The sequence below is a fragment of the Camelus dromedarius genome, chromosome 9 (assembly GCF_036321535.1).
Source record: "Camelus dromedarius isolate mCamDro1 chromosome 9, mCamDro1.pat, whole genome shotgun sequence".
Lineage (NCBI taxonomy): Eukaryota > Metazoa > Chordata > Mammalia > Artiodactyla > Camelidae > Camelus > Camelus dromedarius.
This window is the reverse complement of record NC_087444.1, coordinates 67264655-67286991: the sequence shown is the minus strand read 5'-3', so window position 1 is coordinate 67286991 and position 22337 is coordinate 67264655. Positions and strand designations below refer to the sequence as shown.

General features: G+C 37.0%; 2 protein-coding genes across 2 annotated transcripts in view; both read left to right on the top strand.

The window, feature by feature from the left end:
- The first annotated feature begins 4853 nt into the window (after nucleotides 1-4853).
- LOC105096936 (zinc finger protein 345) lies at nucleotides 4854-20893 on the top strand. Its single transcript, XM_010989376.3, has 3 exons — nucleotides 4854-4919; nucleotides 5635-5709; nucleotides 18377-20893. Exon 3 carries the CDS (start codon nucleotides 18455-18457, stop codon nucleotides 19916-19918), a length of 1464 nt encoding a protein of 487 aa, XP_010987678.2. The 5' UTR covers nucleotides 4854-4919; nucleotides 5635-5709; nucleotides 18377-18454; the 3' UTR covers nucleotides 19919-20893.
- LOC105096935 (zinc finger protein 420) overlaps nucleotides 5653-22337 on the top strand; it is a 101870-nt gene continuing 85185 nt past the window's right edge. Inside the window, exon 1 of the mRNA XM_031456836.2 lies at nucleotides 5653-5709. Within this exon, the coding sequence (XP_031312696.1) occupies nucleotides 5677-5709 (33 nt within the window). The 5' untranslated portion in view covers nucleotides 5653-5676. The remainder of the gene's footprint in view (nucleotides 5710-22337) is intronic.

Sequence of the window (22337 nt, the reverse complement as noted above, 5' to 3'; positions counted from 1 at the left end):
TCTAGTCTCTCTGCTGTAAATAACATCTAGGTACTAACAATATGAAGAAGTCACAAAATGGCTTCCCTGATGCCAAGACAGCTTAGAGTTTGCTGTGATTGATTAACTTGTTTTCTCTGAGTTCTTTCTAACTGACTATCTCGTTGCTTTTTTCCCCTTTGCTACTGCTATTGTTTAACTTGCTTGAATGATTATATGTTTAGCAACCCAACCCTATAATTTATGCCCTACCCTAAATAACTTGTATCCAAAATCCCAGAAGCTATTTTCCAGAAGGAAGGTCACAGAATGATAATACTGAAGGAACAGCCAGATCCTCAAAAAAAAAAAACCCAGAAAAACACTATGACACCAGAGGGATCAGACCTGATAACGCCAATGCCACAAGCAGTGACCTACTTAACAGACCACTAGAAGTTCCCAAGACACAAGATATACTTTTGTAAAGGACTCTTGTTTGTTATCACTGATATGCTCCATCCCGTTTGCCTAAGTAATCACCAGGCCCCAACCCCAGGGTGGATTCATTGTTTCCCAGGTATTAGCCTGCTGTGACTCGCCTTTGCCAGGCAAAGCAATCAAGTGGCTCTCTTCTTTGCTCCCAAAACTCTGCCTCTGAGTTTGAATTTGCTTTTGAGGGTGCAGAGGCTGATTTTTTGGCAACAAACATACAAATGTTTCTCTTTAGCATGGACTGTCCCAGTGGTTTAGCAGAGCAAACACTGAACTCTTGATCCATCCACTAAAACTTGCTCATTCCTTAGTTTTATCTTAGTAAATGACAATTCTGGTCTTCCAGTTTCTCAAGCTGAAATACTTAGGTTGGCCTAGATCCCTCTGTTTCTCTCATTTCACATATCAAATCTATTACCCGATCCATTCAGCTCTATCTTCCAAATATATCTAGAATCCAATTATTTCTCATGACTACCACTGCTATCACCATAGACCAGTATCTCGTACCTAGAATATTCCAACAGCCCATTGGCTAGTTTCCCTGCTTCTTTCTTTGTCCCCCTACATCCTCCTCTCTACTCAGCAGCCCAACTTGATCCCTTTTAAACATAAGATCATGTCACTGTTCTGTTTCAAACCCACTATTGCTTTTACATCTCAATGAGACTAACCAAACTTCTTAAAACGTTCTCCAAGATCTTCCATAATCTGTCCTGCCATTAGCTCTTTCACCTCAACTACGGCTCTCCACTTTGTCACACTGGTCTACTTGCTGCTCCCTGGATATACCAGGCTTGTACTTAACCCACGGCATTTACGTTCAGCTGTTTTCTCTGCTTATAATGCTCTTTATCCAAATATCTTCAAATGTCACTGCTTCTTCCTTTTTTTTTTTTTTTTTTTTTGCTTAAATATTTTCTTCTTACTAGGCTTTCTCTAACTATTCTATTTCAAACTGCAACTACTTTGGCACACACTATCCTATTTCCAAGCTTTTTTCTTCTTTATACTGGTATACTATATATTTCATTTACATATTCATTGGCCACTATCCCAGACTAGAATGTAAACTCCTTCAGGACAGGAAATTTTGGCTGTTTTGTTCACTGATGCTCTCCTAGTGCTTAGAACAGCACCTGGCACAGATAAAGGGTTCAACAAATATCAACTGAATGAAGAAAAACATTTTGACAGGAACAGGCGATAGGCACTTTCATACATTTTTTTGGTGGGAATGGAAAGTATTTCATCTTCTATGAACTGAAAATACTTATACCTAACCTCTGAGCCAGCACTTCTTAGAAGAATTTGAAAGATGTACCTGCACATCTGTGCAAAGCCGTACAAGGATTTAATTCCCAAATTGCAATAACCTGAAAGCATCCTAAAAATTCAGTAACATAGTAGTAGTTAAAATATGACATTTTCCCTACCATAAAATATTATACCATCATAAGAAAAAATAAGGAATATATATTAATATGGGACATCTTATAAGAAATAATAGTGAGTAAAAAGGTGCTTTACACTATATTAATATTTGTGAGAAATAAAAATGAGGGGTTATATATACACAGATATGTTGGTATAATCATATGATAACTGAAAGTAGTTTACATAAGAAATTAGTCATAGTAGATGCACATGGAGAAGAGAAATAGAGGGAGACTTCTTTTTTCACTATAACCTTATTTAAAATTTTAAAATCAGTGGGGAGGGTATATCTCAAAGTGGTAGAGTGCATGCTTAGCATGCATGAGGTCTTGGGTTCAATTCCCAGTACCTCCTCTAAAAAAAGTAAGTAAATAAACAAATAAACCTAATTACGCCCCCCCCAAATAAAATAATATCAATGAGATGATGCTTTTAAAAGCAATTATGAAATTAAAAAGTTGGCAGAACGGGGAGCTAGGAGGAAAGCAACAATGATTTCTAAGCTAGCAACTTCTGGAGGTAATGGAGATTGCAGAAATATGACGGTGGGACGTAAACGACAATAGGAAATGCAGATGTAAAATACACCCCTGAAGCTGTTAGCAATGGAACGGTAGAAAATGGAATGTAATAAAAAGAAACAGCAGCGTGACACGGTAAGAGTCTTAAAAGACTGCAGATGTATGAAGATGTATGCAAATGCATGTGTAGCCTGTGAAAATTAAAAGAATATGGCCCTCTAGGATCTGCTTTAAAAAAGTGGGCACTGATAGTGGAAGAATAGTGACTGAAGGATTCACAGCCACTAAAACTCAAGAAGAGTAGGATCTATATAGGAAATCCTGAAAAGCATTTTAGGGTGACATGATTTATTCATTTTGGGGAGGAGGAGGTAATGAGGTTATTTATTGACTTATTTTAATGGAGGTATTGGGTACTGAACCCAGGACCTCATGCGTGCTAAGCACGCACTCTACTGCTGAGATATATCCTCCCTGCTGAAAAACATTTTAGTGGTGCTAACTCCCTTACTGAACATCTGTGTTCTCCCTTGTCTTAGGCATATCCACCTGGTTCTCACTCACTCAGTTGTATAAAACCTCCTTTACATTTCTTCTGCTCACCACCCATAACCCATCTTCTTGTTCCAACTCGAAGATTTCATGCAGTTTGGTGATGTGAGAGCTTATATATGGGGCAGTTACATAAGGCTTGAATTCAAGCTCTATCCCCAAACTTGGATTGAGACCGGGCCTTTAAGGAAGTTACCATATAAAGAGGAACAAAGTAAATAATGTTTTGCCTTAACGGTTGAGCATATATAATCATGTAGCAGAGAGCTTGAGAATATCTGAAGCCTACATCTCAAAGCTGAATCTATAATGCGTGTAAAGATTCTAAATATTTCAGAGATGTCATTTTACTTTCAAAAGTTGGATTATTCAGAGAAGCTATCCATACCTAATGTGGCTACCTCGCTCTAGTTCTCCAGCATCACAGCTCAGTACAACTTCCTCTGAACATCTTTTCATTGTGGTTGATACTCCTGGTTGAATTGAACAATCACGTTATCTCATCGTTTACCTTACTAAGGTCTCCCAAAGAACAGAGAGGAGAAAAATGTCTGGGAGAAATTTGTGGACATAACCCAAAATAGGCACCCCCATAACAAAATATACCCCATTTAAAAAGTCATACTGATTTGGTATTCTGTTCCAAAACAAAATGTTTGGAATCTAAAGTGTTTATATAAAAATGCTGTAAGTTATTTACTATATCAATATGGAGCTTTTTCTCCTTAAAGTTGAAGCTCCGGGAAGACATACCCTTATTATCACAATTTGAAGAGGAAATGAGGCTGATAGGATTCAGACTCCTCTACTATCTCAGCCACCCAAGCAGCGACCTACATTCACATGATGACACATACACACAGATCCACACACAATCTTGCCCTACCACGTACACACACAATTATACTCCCAACCACACACGCCCACAGTATGACCCTCCATCTTCACAAACCCACTCATAATCATCAATTTTACCCATCTGTAGTCTTTCATTCAACTAACCGCTAAATGTAGCCACACACGCAGTCTCATCACGGTCTCATATTCCGGCCTTCCCTTGCCCACTCTCACATTGTGACTGGGCTTGCGGATTCCTCCCCTTCAAACTCCTTAAGCTGCTGTGGTCCCAGACGTTCAGGTCCCCCATTCAGTTCTTTCTTCTGGCTCCCCGACACGTTCTGCAACAGCTTGCCTCAAGAGCCTCTGCACATTCCCAGGGAAAAGAGTAGTTCTGAGCAGCCTCACGAGCACATAACTGACGCCAGACGCCGCCTCAGCGTCTAGGGAACGCAGTTTACCTTGGTTGAGTCCCTCCCCTGGCGAAGTCCTGGACTACATTTCCCAGGAGGCCATGGGGCCCACTACGTGGTGAGCGGCCAAAACCTGAGAGAGCCTCCCTGGCTGGGATGTGTCAAAAAGTTTCACCAAACACGTTAAACAGATAACGAAGACTGTATTAAAGACTATCGCAATAGGGAAGAGAGATTGAACTCAACTTGGTATATAACAGTAGCTGGGGATTTATGTTTATATAGGGGGGGTGACGGGAGTAGGTGGATGGAAAATTACTGAGAGGAACTCCGTTAAGTATCAAGACAGGGGATTCTTGCTGAAGTAGGGTCAGCCGATCAAGGACGAGGTCTAGTAAAGAAGAGGAATCAAAGGAGCTTGACTAAAGTTTAGTCGAGGGAGTCCTTGTGCGTAGACCTGGGGAGGCCTCCGGTGCGGAAATCGGAACTTCCCCAAGATAGTTTTTAGCAGCCTGTGGCTTTCTGGACTACATCTCCCAGAAGGCTCTAGGCCTGGTGCTCCCTCCCGCGAGAACTAGACCTTCTCCTGAGGAGTGGGCGGGATTTTCTGGCGGGTTGTGGCAAACGGCCTCAGGGCGCTGTGGGAGCTGCTGGGCTGTATTTGTTACGAGTAGAGTGGAGCGGTGCTGACCAGACCAGAGGAGCGGTAGGTGAGATGGTCTGGACCGGGCGGGTCTGGAACCTCCGGCCTGTACAGGAGCCAATTGAGAAGGGGAGATTGTGGGCAGTGTGTGTGTCTTATTGTGATTGTGTCTCGGTGTCTGTGTGACTCTATACAGAACTGTGAGGGCGGGGAGGCCGGCTTGATTTGCGGTTATGACAGTGCATGTGTGATCGGGGTTTAATTGTGTGACCGCGTGTGGCACTGTTTGCGAGTGTGCGGTTCCTTGACTGCGGTTGTAAAACTGTGTATCCCCTTGGGGGTGTGTGTGTGTGTGATATTGTTGTCACTATGTCCCCATGATGTGTGTCACTGAGAATGTGAGTATGTGGGGTGCCTATCACTCTGATTGTGACTGACTGTCCCCGTGGTGTGTATGATTGTGTGGCCGTCTGCAACCCATTGTGTTGAGGTCTGGAGTGCCTGAGTCCCCGTGGTGTGAGTTTTATGATTCTGTATCCTTAAAGCACTGTAGTTGCGGGGCGCCTTTGTCTGTGCCTTTGTGACTACAGCGCTCTGTTCCCAGGAGACCTCTGTGAGTTCAGGGACATATTCTGCCCAGAACTGCAAATGACCCTGCTCTCACCTGTAATGCAGGTGTTGAGCAGGAAGCCCAAGCCTTGTCTGACCCACATCTGTAAGTCGTGGGCGGTATGTTGACCTGAGCCTGGTTTTTCCTGACTCCTTTCTCCTTCCCCAGCTCTTCTCTGCTTGCACAGAGACTTCCAGAGTGGAATAAAGAATGGCTGTTGAACATCCACAAGGCCCCTGCAAGGTAGCTTGTCATTTCCCCTTGTTTCCTGAAATCCTCTTTTGTCAGGACATGACTTGCTTTCCTTCTCTTGAGAAGTCTTGCCTATCCGGTGACCTGATCCCTGGAATTTTTCCCTTGAGAAATGTGATTTGCTCTAAACCCCAACCCACACGTGCATCTGACTTTGTCTTCCTAATTTGTCAAATGGTTTAATTTTTCTTAATGCTGTCTTAAAATATATACATATTCCTTTTTGATTATCAAAGTAAAACATGATTATTTTAAATAATTTCAAAAGTACGGCAACCCCTCAATGAAGAAAATTTACATTTCCAGTTAAAACCAATGGTAACTTTTTGATATTTTCTTCCCAGTGTGTTTTACATCCATATGTAAAGTGTCATTTTTTAGAATTGAATTTATTCAGCATTTACCATTTTATAGCCTACATTTTCAATAAAATTATATTTAATATTTTCCCACATAATTTAATATTTGAAACATTTTTAGAGGTGCATATTTATTTGAATGCCTATGGCTTTTTTTTTTCTTTCAAATTAGATACAGAAAAGGCATGTAACACCCATTTGTGCAGTTTAACAGAAAATTATAAAGACCCATGTAAGGAATATCCAGGTCAGGAAAAAGAATACAGCCATCTCTAAAGCAGCCTCTGTTGTACCCCTCCACAATCACAAACAGTTGTCTTCCAGTGATAACCACTGTGATCATTTCTTTGTCCTTAATCATTAGAACTTTGGTATGAATTCCAAAACCACATAGGTTTAGTTATTGCCTGTTTTCTTTGTGTGAATAGACATTCTTCTGTGTCTTTTTTCATTAAAAATGTTTGTGAGCTTCATTCATATTTCCTGTCACTATAGTTAATTGTTTTCTATTGCTCTCTCTATATATACACACTATCTCATTGTCTGAGAGTATCACAATTTACTACTTATGTATTCTACTTCTTCATGGAAATTTGACTTGCTTCCAGTTGTTGGCTATTACAAGCAATGTGACTATGAATATTTTGTGCACATATTTTGGTACACATGTGCTTGTGTTTCTTTAATATAATATATTAACGTTGTGATTAAATTGTTAAGGTCTAGGGTTTGTGCATCTTCAATTTTACTAGACCATGCCAACTGTTCTCTAAAGATACTGTGCAAGTTTTTTACTTGTACCAGAAATTTACAGAGATTCCTTTTGCTCCATAGCCATGCCAGCCCTTGGTTTCATCACACTTTAACATTTTTGCCAATTTGGTAGACATCTAATGTTATCACATTTAATTGATATGCCTTTATTATCAATGAAATTGAACACCAATTCTTGCCCACCTTGATATCCTCTTTTGTAAAATGCTTGTTTAGACATTTTGCCATTTTTAAATTGAGTTTTCTCTGATTTTTTTTCATTCTTTCCTCTTTTAATTATACGTGAATGGTAGCATTCAGTGTAGATTGTTCTGTACTGTGCTTTTTGTTTGTTTGTTTGTTTATTTAATTGAAGTACAGTCAGTTACAATGTGTCAGTCTCTGGTATACAGCACAATGTCCCAGTCATGCACATACACACATATATTCATTTTCATATTTTTTATTAAAGATTATTACAAGATATTGAACATAGTTCCCTGTGCTATACAAAATAAATTTGTTTTCTCTGATCTATAGCAGTTGAATATATGTATATAATGTGTATACATAATGTATATCTTCTTTATGTTAGTTTACTATCACTTGCTCATGTGACAAATATTAGCTTCTGCTCTGGCCTGGTTTTTCACTCTGGTACCTTCTGGTGAAGAGAAGTTTTTGATTTTAACATAATGAAATCTTTTTCAATAGTTATTGCTTGTTTAAGAAATTTTCTGCTACCTTTAGGTCATGAAGATTTTCTTGTGTTCTCTTTTAAAAGCTTTCTAGTTTTTGACTTTAACATTTATGTCTTTATACTACCTGGAACTGATTTGTGTAGGGTAGGGATTCAATTTCATATTATCCCCCACATGGGTATCCAGCTGCTCCAGTATCATTCATTAAAAAGTTCATCTTTCTACATGGATCTGCAGTGCCATTGTAGTCAAAAATCAAATGACCATTATGTCTACATCAGTTTCTGGACTTTATATTTTGTTCCATTGCTCTGTTTGTCTCTCCTTGTAACAATACTACACTCTCTTATTCACTGTGACTTTACAATATTTGGAGCAAGTCCTCTTATGTTCTTGTTCAAGAGTGTCTTGACTGTGTTCCTTTGCATATCCATGTAAATTTTTGAAATAGCTTGGTTCCACTCAGACATCTTTTGGGATTTTGACTGAATTGCATTGTATCTATAATTATGTGAGTAGAAATTTGGGGAATCTTCTAATAACATGAAACTTTCAATTGATATTAGGTGTTCTTCATGTTTCTCAACTAGGTCTTTCTTATCTCCTGGTAGCCCTTGGCAACAGGGAATCATTTAATCCATTGTTTAAAGTATTTCCCATTTGCACTGACTGCCAGGAATTTAACTACTTCAGATAATGATCAATCATAGTAATAATCTTAGCCTGGGTTTTCAATATTGAGTACCCACAATGTATGACATTTGTGTATGATTTAATTTTTTTCCTTTATTCTTAGCCTCCTCAAATACATTTTTGGAAGTGGGGGATATGAAATAGATACAGATGTAGATATTTATTTTCTATTATTTTTATTTTAATAACATTCTGGTCCAACCAAGTCTGTTTTGCATTGTACCTTTTACTGTTCTCCCTGTATTATATTTCTTTTTTAACTGCCCTTTTTGCTTCTCTTCTTCCTTAGTAACAACCCCCACTCCACCACCACTACCACTACTACCCTCCATCAGGTGGTTTCTGCCTCTACATCTTTGCCATCTATTCTCACTAACCCTTGAGTTTAAATATTGGCTCCTTCAGAAAAAAAAATAAGCAAACCATCCCTCAGATTATTTTACCTGCACTAGTCTCTGTGACGATGTAAAAATTATGGGCTCTTGTATCAAATGTGGCTTCTGATCTCAGCTACACCACCTGTGAGCTGTTTAACCTGTAAATGGGAGGTTCTCATTCTCAGTGTTATTGAGACTGAAATAAGATGTGTAGAACACTTGGTACGCATCAGAAATTCAATAAATGTTACTTTACTTCTTAGCTTGGGACCTCTATATCAATTACAGTATAGAGCACTTAACTAAAAGTCTTTTGGTGGGTCCCAAAGGAACCTTTCTTTAAAGATTGAGATATAATTGACGTGTAACATATTAGTTTCAGGTGCACAACATAATGATTCGAGTTTTGTATATACAGTCGACCCTTAATGCAAGGATTAGGAGCACTGACTCTACACAGTTAAAAAGTCTGCATATAACTTATAGTGGACCCTCTGTATCTGTGGTTTCTCTGTATCGGCATCCTCGGATTTAACCAACCTCGGATCTTGTAGTACAGTAATTTTACTACTGAAAAAAATTTGTGTGTATGTGGAACCATGCAGTTCAAACCCATTTTGTTCAAGGGTCAACTGTATTGCAAAATGATCACTACAGTAAGTCTAACATCTGTTAGTTGAAAAAATTATTGCAATAGTTGAAAAAACTTTTTTTGTAATAAGGACTTTTAAGATTTATTCTCTTTGCTACTTTCATATATGCAATACAGTATTATTAACTATAGTCACCATGCTGTATATTATATCCTCAAGACATTTATTTTATAACTGAAAGTTTGTATCTTTTGACCCCCTTTACCCATTTCACTTACCTGCTACCCCCCTGTCTCTGGCAACCAGCAGTCTGTTTTCTGTATCTATGAGCTTGATTTTTGTTTGTTTGTTTAAATTTCACATTTAAAGTGGATAAGTGAGAGCTTATGGTTTTTTTATATTTCACTTAGCGTAATACCTTCATGGTCCATCCATGTGGTCACAAATGGCAAGATTTCATTACTTTTTATGGCTGAATAGTAGTCCATTGTGTATTGCCTACTTGTTATATTATTTAAATAGTTTGTATTAATCTGTTTGAATTTTTAAATTTATGTCTCTGTGCTTGTACCTATGCCATGTTTAGATTGTTTCGTTTTAAAAAAATCTTTGAATACCTGGTCAAATATGTCGCTTCTTTTCTGAAGATAGCTGTATTCTGTATTCCTTTCATTACAAAAACATTATTACAACAAATTTAGAAAATAACAGAGAAGCACAAATAAATAACAAAGGTCACCTGTATTCATATCAATTAAAGACAACTGCTGTTATATTGTGAGAGCAAATACCTAGGATTCTTTTTTCAATTTGATCATACTATGCCTACTGACCTGTAACCCATCTTTATTATGCCAAAATACATAATAAACAACTGTCCATGTCTTTATATATTTATCTTTACCGTGAGTTATAATGGCCTCATACTGTTACTATTTTACCAAGCCCCTTTTTTCAAACATGGTTTGCTTACATATTATTTCCATTATAAACAATGAACATCTCCTTAAGTCAAATGCTAGCATTTTCCTTTTAAAATTTTATTTTTAGTTAAATTATAAGTACATATATAATTATATTTTCATTATAAAGATAATTTTGTTTGTTATGAAGGGGCTCAAGTCCTATGTAAATATAGTCCCCAATCCCAGGTATCTACCCAAAGTACCCAAAGGTAGCCACTATTATCAGTTAATTATTTATCCTTTTTTAAAAATGCACACACGTGTAAGTGTGCATGTAGTACTGTTTTGTCACTTAAAAATACTTCTATATAAAAAGATTGTAAGAGCATCCTGCAAAGTGTGGAAAGTAATTGCATTATACGGTTGGTCCAAAAATTGAGTTGGTTCATGTAAAACCCTTAAAACAGGACCTGACCATTTACTTAGTGTCAGTTAGTGGTCACTATGTAGTTATAGTTACTGTTCTGAAACTTGCTTTTTTATTCTGCATGGAGAACTGTTCACTATAGAGCTACCTCACTTTAATTGCTTCATGTAAGGCCATATTTTGTAACACCGTGGTATGTGTAATCATTTTCTGGGTTATATTTTATATAGTTAATCACTGTGGCAAACAGTGCTCCAGTGAACATCGATGTACAGGCCTTCTCTAAGATATATACTAAAGCGAAGTTATGGAGATCATAGAGTACACGTATTTTAAACTTCAGTAAATATTTCTAAGTTAAACTTCATAGTGGCTCATTCACTTCACAGTACCTGAAGCTCTCTTTGCCAGGACCTGTTTTTCCACTGCCATTAGGTTACTTCTGGCTGCATAAGGTGGAAAAACACAATTAGAACAAGTAGAACAGAGGGTTAATTACTTCATTTAATTTAACCTGGTTATTCTTCACCTTGGTTACTGATGTCTTGGTCCCACCCCCAGCAAGTCTGTTTTAGTTGGTCTGCGGTATGGCCTGGACATCATCATTTTTAAAAGATCACCAGATGATTCTAGTGTGCTGCCACAGCTGAGAATTAATGACTTAATACGCTCAGACAAGATGACAGGAAAAACATTAAGATTTAATTGGTCTGGAGTGGGGTTCAAGCTTTAGAATTTTTAAAAAGCTACCCAATTAATTCTAATAGCAATCAGAATTCAGAACCACTGGCTTAGGCAAATCATGATACATTTTCTGGAGCTGATGAAAAAACTATAGAAAAAAATGCTTATAATAAGGAAGAAGGGGAGGGATGATTTTGAGGGAGGCAGGCAGTAGTATCTGCTATACCTGTGACCTTGCCTTGAACACTCAGTGTGTTATTTCCTGGGAATAAGAGTATTCTCTTACATAACCACAGTAGGGTTACTGAAATAAGAAATTTTAACAATGCAATATTATTGTCTAACAGTGTATATACAAAATCTCTTGCTAGTCCCAATAATATTCTTTGTAGCTCTTCACCATACCCTCACCCTCTCTCCGACTCACTGTTCAGGATATAGTCTGCCATCACAGGCTGAATTTAGTTATCATGTCTCCTTTTCATCTTTAACCTGGAAGAGCTGTTTTCTCCTTCTTTATGCTTCAAGATGTTGACATTTTTGAAGAAGCTAGGCCAGTTATATTGTAGAATGCCCTTTAATTAGGACTTGTCTTATGGTTCCTCATAATTACATTCAGGTTGTGAATTCTGTAGTAGGAATACCACAAAAGTGATTGAATCCTTCTCAGTGCGTCTTAGCCGGGGATACGTGATATTGACTTGTCCCATTTGGAGATACTGACTTTGATAATTGGTTAAGATAGTATCTACTACATTTCTTCACTGTAAAGGTGATAAGTTTTCTCTTTGTAATTAATTGATAATCATTGGGGAGATACTTTGAAACTGTAAATAGCTCGTCACCAGACTTCCAGTCACTACTTTCAGCATCTATTAGTATTATGGTATAGATCCATTATTACTATGATGTTTTTAAAGTGGTGGGATTGCAAAATCTCCATGATTTTGTCTGTGTTAATTAGTTGGCGTTCTGTTGTAAAGAGTAGCATTCCCTTCTCCCTCACTTATTTGTTCAATTGTTATGTCAGTATGAGTTTGTAGATTTTCACTTTGCTCAGTGGGTTATATGATCTTTACTATTTATTTTGATGCTAAAATCATCCCAGATTTTGCCAATAGGAGCCTATTCAGGTTGGCTTCTGTTCCTTTTGACTTTTCCCGTGATTCTTTGAGCATTTTCTTACTTTCTGGCACAACAAGATGCTATAGGTTCATTTCTAGATACTCTCTCACCTCCAGCCCAGTGTGCACCGTTTCTGTAAAGAGCCTGGTTTCTTGTAAAAAAATATTTAGAAACCAAGATCTGGGTGCTAGGACTACAGTATTCATTCTAGTCTTAGCCTATTCCATATTTGTATCTCCCTTCTCCAGTGGTTAAAAACCTGACTCTCATTATCCTATTATATTTACTAATTTGTTCAATTCTAGAATATACAAAAATAGTTTCAGAATTGCTAACCTATACTATAGTAAGTACCAAACCTACTAAAGGAGCTCAATATTTGTTTATAGTTCTCTTTGTCTTTTGGATAAGGGTACATAGTTAAAATACTGTGTTCAGATTTACTTGGATTCATTTTTTATCCCCTCCCCCAAGTGGTTATATTATTCATTTGAAATACATTTAGGTTCATTTGTTCCTGTTTGTATTCTGTTTGATTTTTTAAAATTAATATTAATCCATTCTTGTGGATTTGACTATATGAGCATGGTTCCAAACGTTAAAACTACTCAAAAAGTTACAGTAAGAGCAACTTAACTCTGCTCCCATAACCCTGGTTTTAGTAAATATTATGTGCAGAATTGTGTCCTCCCCTGCAATGTTGAAGCTCTAACCATCCCCACCCCAGTACCTTACAAGGTGACCTGGAGATAGGGCTTTTAAAGAGATGATTAAGTTAAAACGAGGCTACTGAGGTGGATCCTAAACCAATCTGACTGGTATCCTTATACGAGAGGAAGTTTAGACACACAAAGAGATACCAGGGATGCTCACACACAGAGGAAAGACCATGTGAGGACACAGTGAGCGGGTGGCAATCTGCAAGTCAAGGAGAGAGGCTTTCCATTTCTCCAAAAAGGCCATTGAAATTTTGACAGATTGCACTGAATCTATAGATTGCTTTGGGGAGCAACAGTATTAAACCTTCCAATCCATGCCCATACTATTTCAATCCTAACTGGTGTGCTGCGGTTCAATTCTGGCACTAACCATCTGGAGTTTTATTATAAATAATAAGGATACAAATCAGGAATAGCCAAAGGAAGAGACACATAGAGCAAGGTCTGGAAGGAAAAGGAACATTTAGCTTCTATGCCCTTTCCCTGTGAAATCAGAGTGTGTTACCTTTCTGGCACATCAATGTGTTCACCTACCAGGAAGATCCACTGAACTTTGGTGTCTAGAGTTTTCACTGGGATTTTATTATGTGGGCATGATTGATTTTTGGCCACATGACTGAAGTGTCTCCAGCTCCACTCCTCTCTGCTGGAGGTTAGAATTGTTCAATTTTTCTGGCGACCAGCCTCAATGCTGAAGCTACGTATGGCTGAACCATGAGTCACCTCATAAGCATAAACTCACATGTAATCCTGTAACAAAGACACTTCTATCACTTGGGAAATTCCAAGGGTTTTAGAAACTCTGTTCTAGGAATTTGGGATAAAGGCCAGACAGATTATTATACAACAGATGTCTTCCTATTTATTAAGTGGTTCCTTTTCTCTTGGGTCATTTGGTTTTTTATCAGTGATTTGAAAAAGATCTTTATATTTTGGATACTAGTTTTTTGACAGGTAAATATTCATAAATATCTTCTCCCATTCTGTAGCTTATTTCTTTACTCTTTAATGGATTTTATTCATAACTCAGCTAAGAATCATGTTCCCTTGCTCATGATTGTTACAACTTTGTGTTCTGTGTATTTAATATTACCTTTTTTGAAAGGGAGAGTGGTACCTAGTTGTCCATATATCGCTAATTCATACTCAAAGTCTGCCAGAAAATAAATCTTTGGGAAACCTGTCAGTTTCCTGTGTTTAAAGACATCCCTCCTACAATCCTTTGTTCTTCCCTACCAAGTGTACATGTACAACGATTATTCTAGAATTTGCCTTTAAATTCTGTGTTCTGTGTTGAGTTTTTATTTCTTGGATTCCATGCCTCCCTATTTCTTGGCATGTAAGAAGGGATAAATGTGTTAAATTTGTGTGCTCTAGCATATCTGAAAAGGGCCTTTCAAACACTGTATTGATTCTTTGGCAGGACATGGGATTCTAATTGAAATTATTTTCCCTCAGAATTTGAAGTTATGACTTCTGGCTTAGCGTGTTTTGAAGAACTCCAAAGCTATTTTCATTCCTGGTCTTTTGTTTGTTCCTTGTTTTTCACTCTTTGGATTCTTTTAAGGTCTTTTCTTCGTTCCCAATGTCCTGGAACCTAATGAAAACATATCTTAGTGTGAATCATTTTTGTTCTTTATGCTAGTTATCAAGTGAGCCTATTAAACATGGTGAGTTCTGTCCTTCAGTTCTGGAAATTTTTCTTAAATGCTACTTTTAAAAACAATCTGTGATTTCTGATTTCTTTGAAAATTTTCCACCATACAGAAAAATTGAAAGAATATTCCAGTGAATTCTGTGTAGCCATCAGCTAAAATTACCAACTGTAACATTTTGCCACATTTGCTTTATCTTTCTAAATACACACACACACACACACACACACACACACACACACACTCACACACATTTTCCCCCTGAATCATTTGAAAATAAGTTAAGGACATCCTGACATTTTACCCTAAATACTTTTAGCATGCATCTCCTAAGAATAAGGACATTTTCCAAACATTAACAGTGATGTATCAAATCTATGATAATTAACATAAACTCTCTATTACCACCTCAAATATTTCATGTTCAAATATCTTCAGTGGCTCCCCAGAATATCTTTTTACAGCTGATGTTATTTTTTTGTTTATTTACTTGGTTGGTTGTTTGATCTCAGATCCAATCAGGATTCATGTATTATTTTGGTTGTTGGATTTCTTTAGTCTCTTAATTTAGAACGGCCCCTTGTTTCTTGTTTGTTTTATATAGCATTGAATTTTTTTAAGAATGCAAGACAGTTGTCTTACAGAATATCTCATATTCCCATTTCTCTGATGACTATCTCATAGAAATAGGCTCAGATTCAGGCTTAGATTTACCTATCAGTGACCAGCATACTACAGAGGTGATATTATGGTGTAACATTTATTGCATTACATCAGAGGCATAAAATGTTCTACTGTTGATGATACCACATTTTATCATTTAAGGTTAAAGGTACCGAGTATCAAACTTTTCCATAAAGAGGTATATTTTTCCCTTTATAATTAGTAAATAATCTGTGGATTGATGCTATGAGACCAAGTGAATATCCCTTATCCCGATCATTCACTGTATGGTTTTAGAATCCATTGAAGATCCTTGCCTGAATCAATTATTAGTTTGGTGATTTCAAAATGGCAGTTTTCAAATCCCTTCCTTCCTTCTAACGCTCTGCCTGATACTTGGCAGATGATTAGCACACTTTCAGAAACGATCTCCACCCATTAGATGTTGAGCTGCCTGGCATAACCTTCCAGTTGTTTTTCCTACATTCTATTTCCATATTTTTTGTACTTTTTAAAGAGATTTTTTTCACTTATCTTTAACTCTTCTAATGATATGTTTTTATTCCCACTTTATATTTTTATTTTCTAAGAATTCTTTTTTGCCTCTTGCTTCTTTTATGTTATCCTAGTCTTCTATTACGTGAAATGGCTTCTCATATCCCTCTGATGGTAGTAATGGTGGCTTCTGGAAATTTCCTTGTTTTTCCATATAGTTTCTCTTCTAAGTTCCTTTGGGCTATGTTTAATCTCTTTTATGTTACAAGATGCCCTCAAATGTGTGATGATATTTGCCTGTCTGTATTTTGGAGGAGATACTGAGAAGCTGGTTTAACTTTTTGTGTGCCAACTGGTAGACCTTCTTAAGTACGTAGTGCTCCCATTTCTTAAGCCTTTCAGGGGTTTGCAGCATAAATCATCCCCTTCAGGGTTTTCCTTACTTTTGAGTTAGGTTTTCTCCTTCTTTGGTTTGTTAAGTTGTTTGTCATTTATCTTCATGCTTCCCAGTTTCAAAAGTTTTGTAGCTGCTATTTCCTCTTTGACTTTCATTGACTTTGTGGGTTTGTTCTTTTTTAAAAAAATCCATTTCATTCCTTTTAGTGAGTTTTTTTTTTGAAGGACAAGAATAACTACATGTGATTGGCTTGTCCTATTTGATAGAAAATATATCATTTTCCTAGAGAAATATTGTTTTTAGAAGTTATTTTTAAGGATAATAAAATTTGAAACTAATTTATTATTTTAGCCATTCAGTAAATGTATTTTGATCTTTTTTCATGTGCCAGGGTTTAAGTTGATTAAAGTAACAGATTTTATTCCTGGCTTCCTGAATCTTGGCTCTACTGTAGCAGACATATTAAGTAAAAATACAAAAAAATATGAAATTTGCAATTGTAGGGGACAAGTGTGTAATCACCTATTACCAAACAAAACACAAAGAAAGGGAGAAAAAAGAAAAAGTGCTCTGAGAAGTAATGGCAGGATGTATACATTTAAGACTGAGTATTTAGAAAAGATCTGTATTGTTCAGGTCAGTGACCAGGAACCTGCAAGCTTAAGAGTGGGGCAGTAGGAACGGAGCTATGAAAGAATATTTCAGGCAGATGAAATCATTGGGGAGGGGAGTGTTACAGTTTAGTGCATTTGAAGAACTAAGAAGACCAATGTAACTGTAGCTTACTGTTGATGGGAGAGAGGTGTCAGCTTGAAGAGACAAGCAGGAGGCAGATCCTGGAGGGATTTTTTAGAGTAAATTTAGAAGTGTGGGTCTTATCCTAGGGACAATGGGAAACCAATGAAGCATTTTGAGCAGAACAGTGCCAGACTGAATTTCACTCTGACTGCTAAGGGTCCAAAGCTGGAAATGCAGCAGCTAGCTAAAATACTGCTTCAATATCCAAGTAAAAGGCCATTTGGGCTAGGATTAGCTATTGTCAGTGGAGATGCAAAGAACAATTTCAAGGCATATTTAGGCCTCGTCTAAACCAGCTTGCTATTTGAGTGTTGTAGAAAGAGAATGGGGTTGCAATGTATTCACCTTTTGGGGCTTGAGGTATTTATTCAGGGTCTTAATTGGTGTCTCTGAATCCTTTTCTTTTGCTGGTCTCTTTTACGGCATTTAAGTCTTCCAGAATATAGCTACCAAACACTGTAGGGTTACTTTATTCAACTGTATAAAAACATTATATGTGATTTCAGAATCATTTCAATAATCATCAGAGCTGGGGTTCAGATTCCTCATCTATCTGCATCCTCCTTGTAATCTTCCACAAGTCTCACCTATCTTCTTCTCCCTGCTCTCTGACTTTAAAATTACATTCTCAGTTACTCTGCTGTGGCCTTTGCAGAGTACCATTTTTTGTTCTCCCAAGATTAGCCGCATAGACTTCATAGGCAAACATAGATTTTATCAAATGGCATAAACAAACTATATTCTAACCACAAAAGAATCTCCCCTCTCCATTGCTCATTCCAGACTTATTCAGTTCATTAATCTCTCATCAAGATACTGCTACATCTGAAGTATCTTTCTCTTTTATCTCCTTCAGATAATGTAATTTATGACCATTTATCCTAGATTTTTCCTTCCTGGTATAGTTGCTTAATACTCTAAACAACCCTAAGAAATGGGTTAAAGGGTAATTATGTTCTTTTAAAACTATATATGACACTAGTCTTATCCTCTAACAAAATTGAGGTGGGGCCTAGACATCTTTATATTTATCAGTTTCCCCATGTCTATGGGGGATGTTTATCTAAATCACTATTTAGGTACAAGTGACTTAATCTGTTTTCCTAAATATCTCCTTCACCTTCTAGTGTTTCTCCTCATTCTTTCTATTTCCTTATCCATTTGTTAAATTGCCCAATCATATATGAGAACTGTATTAAGCCACTCATTTTTCATGCAAATGACTTTCAGTTAAGTCTTTCATATCTAATATAAAAGTTTCATTTCTCCCAGAACACACACACAAAAAGTGAATGTTTTTATATTTTCTTTCAGACTGTGAATCAAGGTTGAGACCAAGAATTATTTCTGAAAAAGGATATTTATGGAATAGAATCATCCTGATGGGAGATAATGGAAAGACTTGTAAAAAACAGCATTGAGTGTTCAAGTTTCAGAGGTGATTGGGAATGTAAAAGCCAGTTTGAGAGAAAACAGGAATCTCAGGAAGGACATTTCAGTCAAATGATATTTACTCCTGAAGACATGCCCACTTTCAATACCCAGCATCAGAGAATTCATACTGATGAGAAACTCCTTGAATGTAAGGAATGTGGGAAGGATTTTAGTTTTGTATCAGTCCTTATTCGACATCAGCGAATTCATACTGGTGAGAAACCTTATGAATGTAAAGAATGTGGCAAGGCCTTTGGTAGCGGTGCAAACCTTGCTTACCATCAAAGAATTCATACGGGTGAGAAACCTTATGAATGTAGTGAATGTGGGAAGGCCTTTGGTAGCGGCTCAAACCTTACTCACCATCAGCGAATTCATACTGGTGAGAAACCATATGAATGTAAGGAATGTGGGAAAGCCTTTAGTTTTGGATCAGGTCTTATTCGACATCAGATAATTCATAGTGGTGAAAAGCCTTATGAGTGTAAGGAATGTGGGAAGTCTTTTAGTTTTGAATCAGCCCTTACTCGGCATCACAGAATTCACACAGGTGAGAAACCTTATGAATGTAAGGATTGTGGGAAGGCCTTCGGTAGTGGTTCAAATCTTACTCAACATCGAAGGATTCATACTGGTGAGAAACCTTACGAATGTAAAGCATGTGGAATGTCCTTTAGTAGTGGTTCAGCCCTTACTCGGCATCAGAGAATTCATACTGGTGAGAAACCATATGTGTGTAATGAATGTGGGAAAGCTTTTAGTTTTGGATCAGCCCTTACTCGACATCAAAGAATTCATACTGGTGAGAAACCTTATGTTTGTAAGGAATGTGGAAAGGCTTTCAATAGTGGCTCAGATCTCACTCAACATCAGAGAATTCACACTGGTGAGAAACCGTATGAGTGTAGGGAATGTGAGAAAGCCTTTAGAAGTGGTTCAAAACTTATCCAACATCAAAGAATGCACACTGGTGAGAAACCCTATGAGTGTAAGGAATGTAGAAAGGCCTTTAGTAGTGGTTCAGACCTCTCTCAACATCAGAGAATTCATACTGGTGAGAAACCCTATGAATGTAAGGAATGTGGGAAGGCTTTTGGTAGTGGCTCAAAACTTATTCAACATCAGCTAATTCACACTGGTGAAAAACCCTATGAATGTAAAGAATGCAGAAAGTCCTTTAGTAGTGGCTCAGCTCTTAATCGGCACCAGAGAATACACACTGGTCAGAAACCCTATGAATGTAACGAATGTGACAAGGCTTTTGGTACTGGCTCAAGCCTTACTCAACATCAGAGAATTCATACTGGTCAGAAGCATTATGAATGTAAAGGATGTGGGATGGCTTTTGGGAGGGTTTCAGAAGTTCAGCAACATAAGAAACGTCATGCTAATGAGAAGCTCTCTGAATTGGAAACTCTATAAATTGAAATTATATGGTTAAGGAAGCACACAACACATAAATTCATACTAGTGAGAGTCTCTACAAATGTAATTAAGGTACAAATGCCTTACTTATACATAATCAGTTAGTCAGTTGGAGGAAATTCAGACAAAAAAACACCAAATAAGATATTTAAAGATTTTTATCTAAATTCATTCTTTCATTACTTTCAGAAAATTCATACTTGTGAATATTAAACATTGAAACCCTTTTTATTATATGTTGTCTTTATTTTAAGCCTTGAAATTTATTTTGGGGCTAACCCTGCTACTTTCTTTTTAATATTTTTAATTTTTATGGGTTTTAACAGAATTGCTGATCCATTTCAGAATTATTTTAAATTATTATTGAAGGTCTAAATTTACCCCTTTTCTCCCTCCCTCATTTCTCATCCTAACACCATTTATTCAATACACATATCTATTTTTGTATTTTTTATTGCCTTTTGATGGTAAGTTATATTTTTATACATGTAAAGTTTGGATATCAAGTCAGCCTTTGTTTTTTAAATTTGCATATCTGTGTTTGTATCTGTGTTTTACTCTGTTTGTGTTAAGTTACTGTTACTTTTAAGTATCCTTTAGTATCTTATGGATGTGTACTTTTTGTTTCAGAAGATTGTTTTATTTACCTTTTATAAATTTTATATTCTCCTTTTTGCAGAACAATTTTCCTCCATAAAATGTAGATATGAATTTTAAAAAATGGATACAGTTATCTGTAGTCTTACAGTCATAGACAATCACAGTCAAGTTTTTGGGAAAAATCCTTTAAAATTATATCTGGCTTTGTTTTCGAAAGAAAGTGTGATTATTCTACAACCAGCCTTTAATATTCTTTGTCTGTAAATATATTGTTACTATTTTATTGGCTTGAAAATATTCAACTGTTTTTATCAAACCCTATTTTGTCAAATACTGAAAATCTTGCCATTATAAAGAGTTACCTGGTTGGCCCTTTTTGATTGTGTCTACTTTATTTGTTGTTCATTTTAGAGATAATATGTGGATCTCTTATGCTTTTAATGATTTATACATTATAGGTAAAGCTGTGCTTCTCTTTGACCAACATCCCTGACCTCAGTTACTTCCCCAATGTTAACCAACTTACTTATTCTTCCAGATCCTTTTCTATACATATATGATGTGTTTATGGTAATGTGGGCGTAATTAGTATACCTCAGAGGCTTCTTATATGGATTCTACAATTATGCACATCACATAATAAACACTTGGTTAGTTTAGCCATCACCATTGTTATCTTCTGAGTGTTTGTTACGTATGGATAAACTTTTAACCATGATCTATACCTTACTCAACATCAAAGACATTATTAAGGAAAAAAAGATATTTATGTAAGTGGATATAGGAAAAGCTTGATCAACATTTATTCTTTATTTTACAAGGAATAATTCCTCTTAAAGAAAAATAAATATTGTGAAGTGTAAGAAGGAAAGTGCACCGTCAAACTTAGACCAAGGTGAAAACAAAAATAGGATAGCTCCTTCATAAATCTGAACACTGAAGAATAACATCAGCCTCGTGATGGCATAAGATGCCCCTCCATTTTGCATACACCTCCCCTTTTAACAGCTAAAACTTGGCATCGATCCACAAATTGCCTCTTTGGGAGTTATGTGTATATACCAAGGGACCTGAGAGGAGTCTCACACACCTATGTATCAAGTAATAGGCAGAAAGTCCTCAGTATAGGCTGTGAAGCCAGCAGGAGTCTGAGAACCAGCCCCAGCCCCTCTTGGCCATGATCATGGTAAACCTGAAGAGAGCTGATTTGGGCAGATACTTACAAAAGAGAGCATTTGTAGAAGTCCAAGTTTCCTGCACTCTGTTGAAGGAGGAAAACAAAATGTTTGAATGCGTTGGAGAGAGTAAGATGAGCTTTACCAGCAGAACAGAGCAAGGGAAACAATTGCTGGTGCCTGGACAGACAGCACATTGGAGACAGTCAGACATCTGCAGCCAACATGGGCTGAGAACCCATGCAGGCCCCATCTTGCTTTGGCACCCCACCCCCAACCTGGGATGAGGGTCCTGATGCTAGAAGAGTGGAAAACACACACTTAAGGGAAACAGATCCACCTTGGCCCTGACTCTCAGGCTTCCTCTCCAACAACTTAGGATCAGATTCCCCCCACCCCAGCCACAACCAGTAGGGCAGTGATGGCTACTGAACAGAGAGGAAGTCCCACCTCAATCCCAGCTCCAGCTCTAACCTCTAAAGAATTAAGAAATGGAACTAAAAAACATGCTAGAAGGAATGAATAGCAGACTAAATGACATAGAAGAATACATAAGATCTGGAACATAGAATAATGGAAATGACCCAATTACAACTGCCAAAATAAAAGCAAATTTTAAAAAGTGAGATCAATTTAAGAGG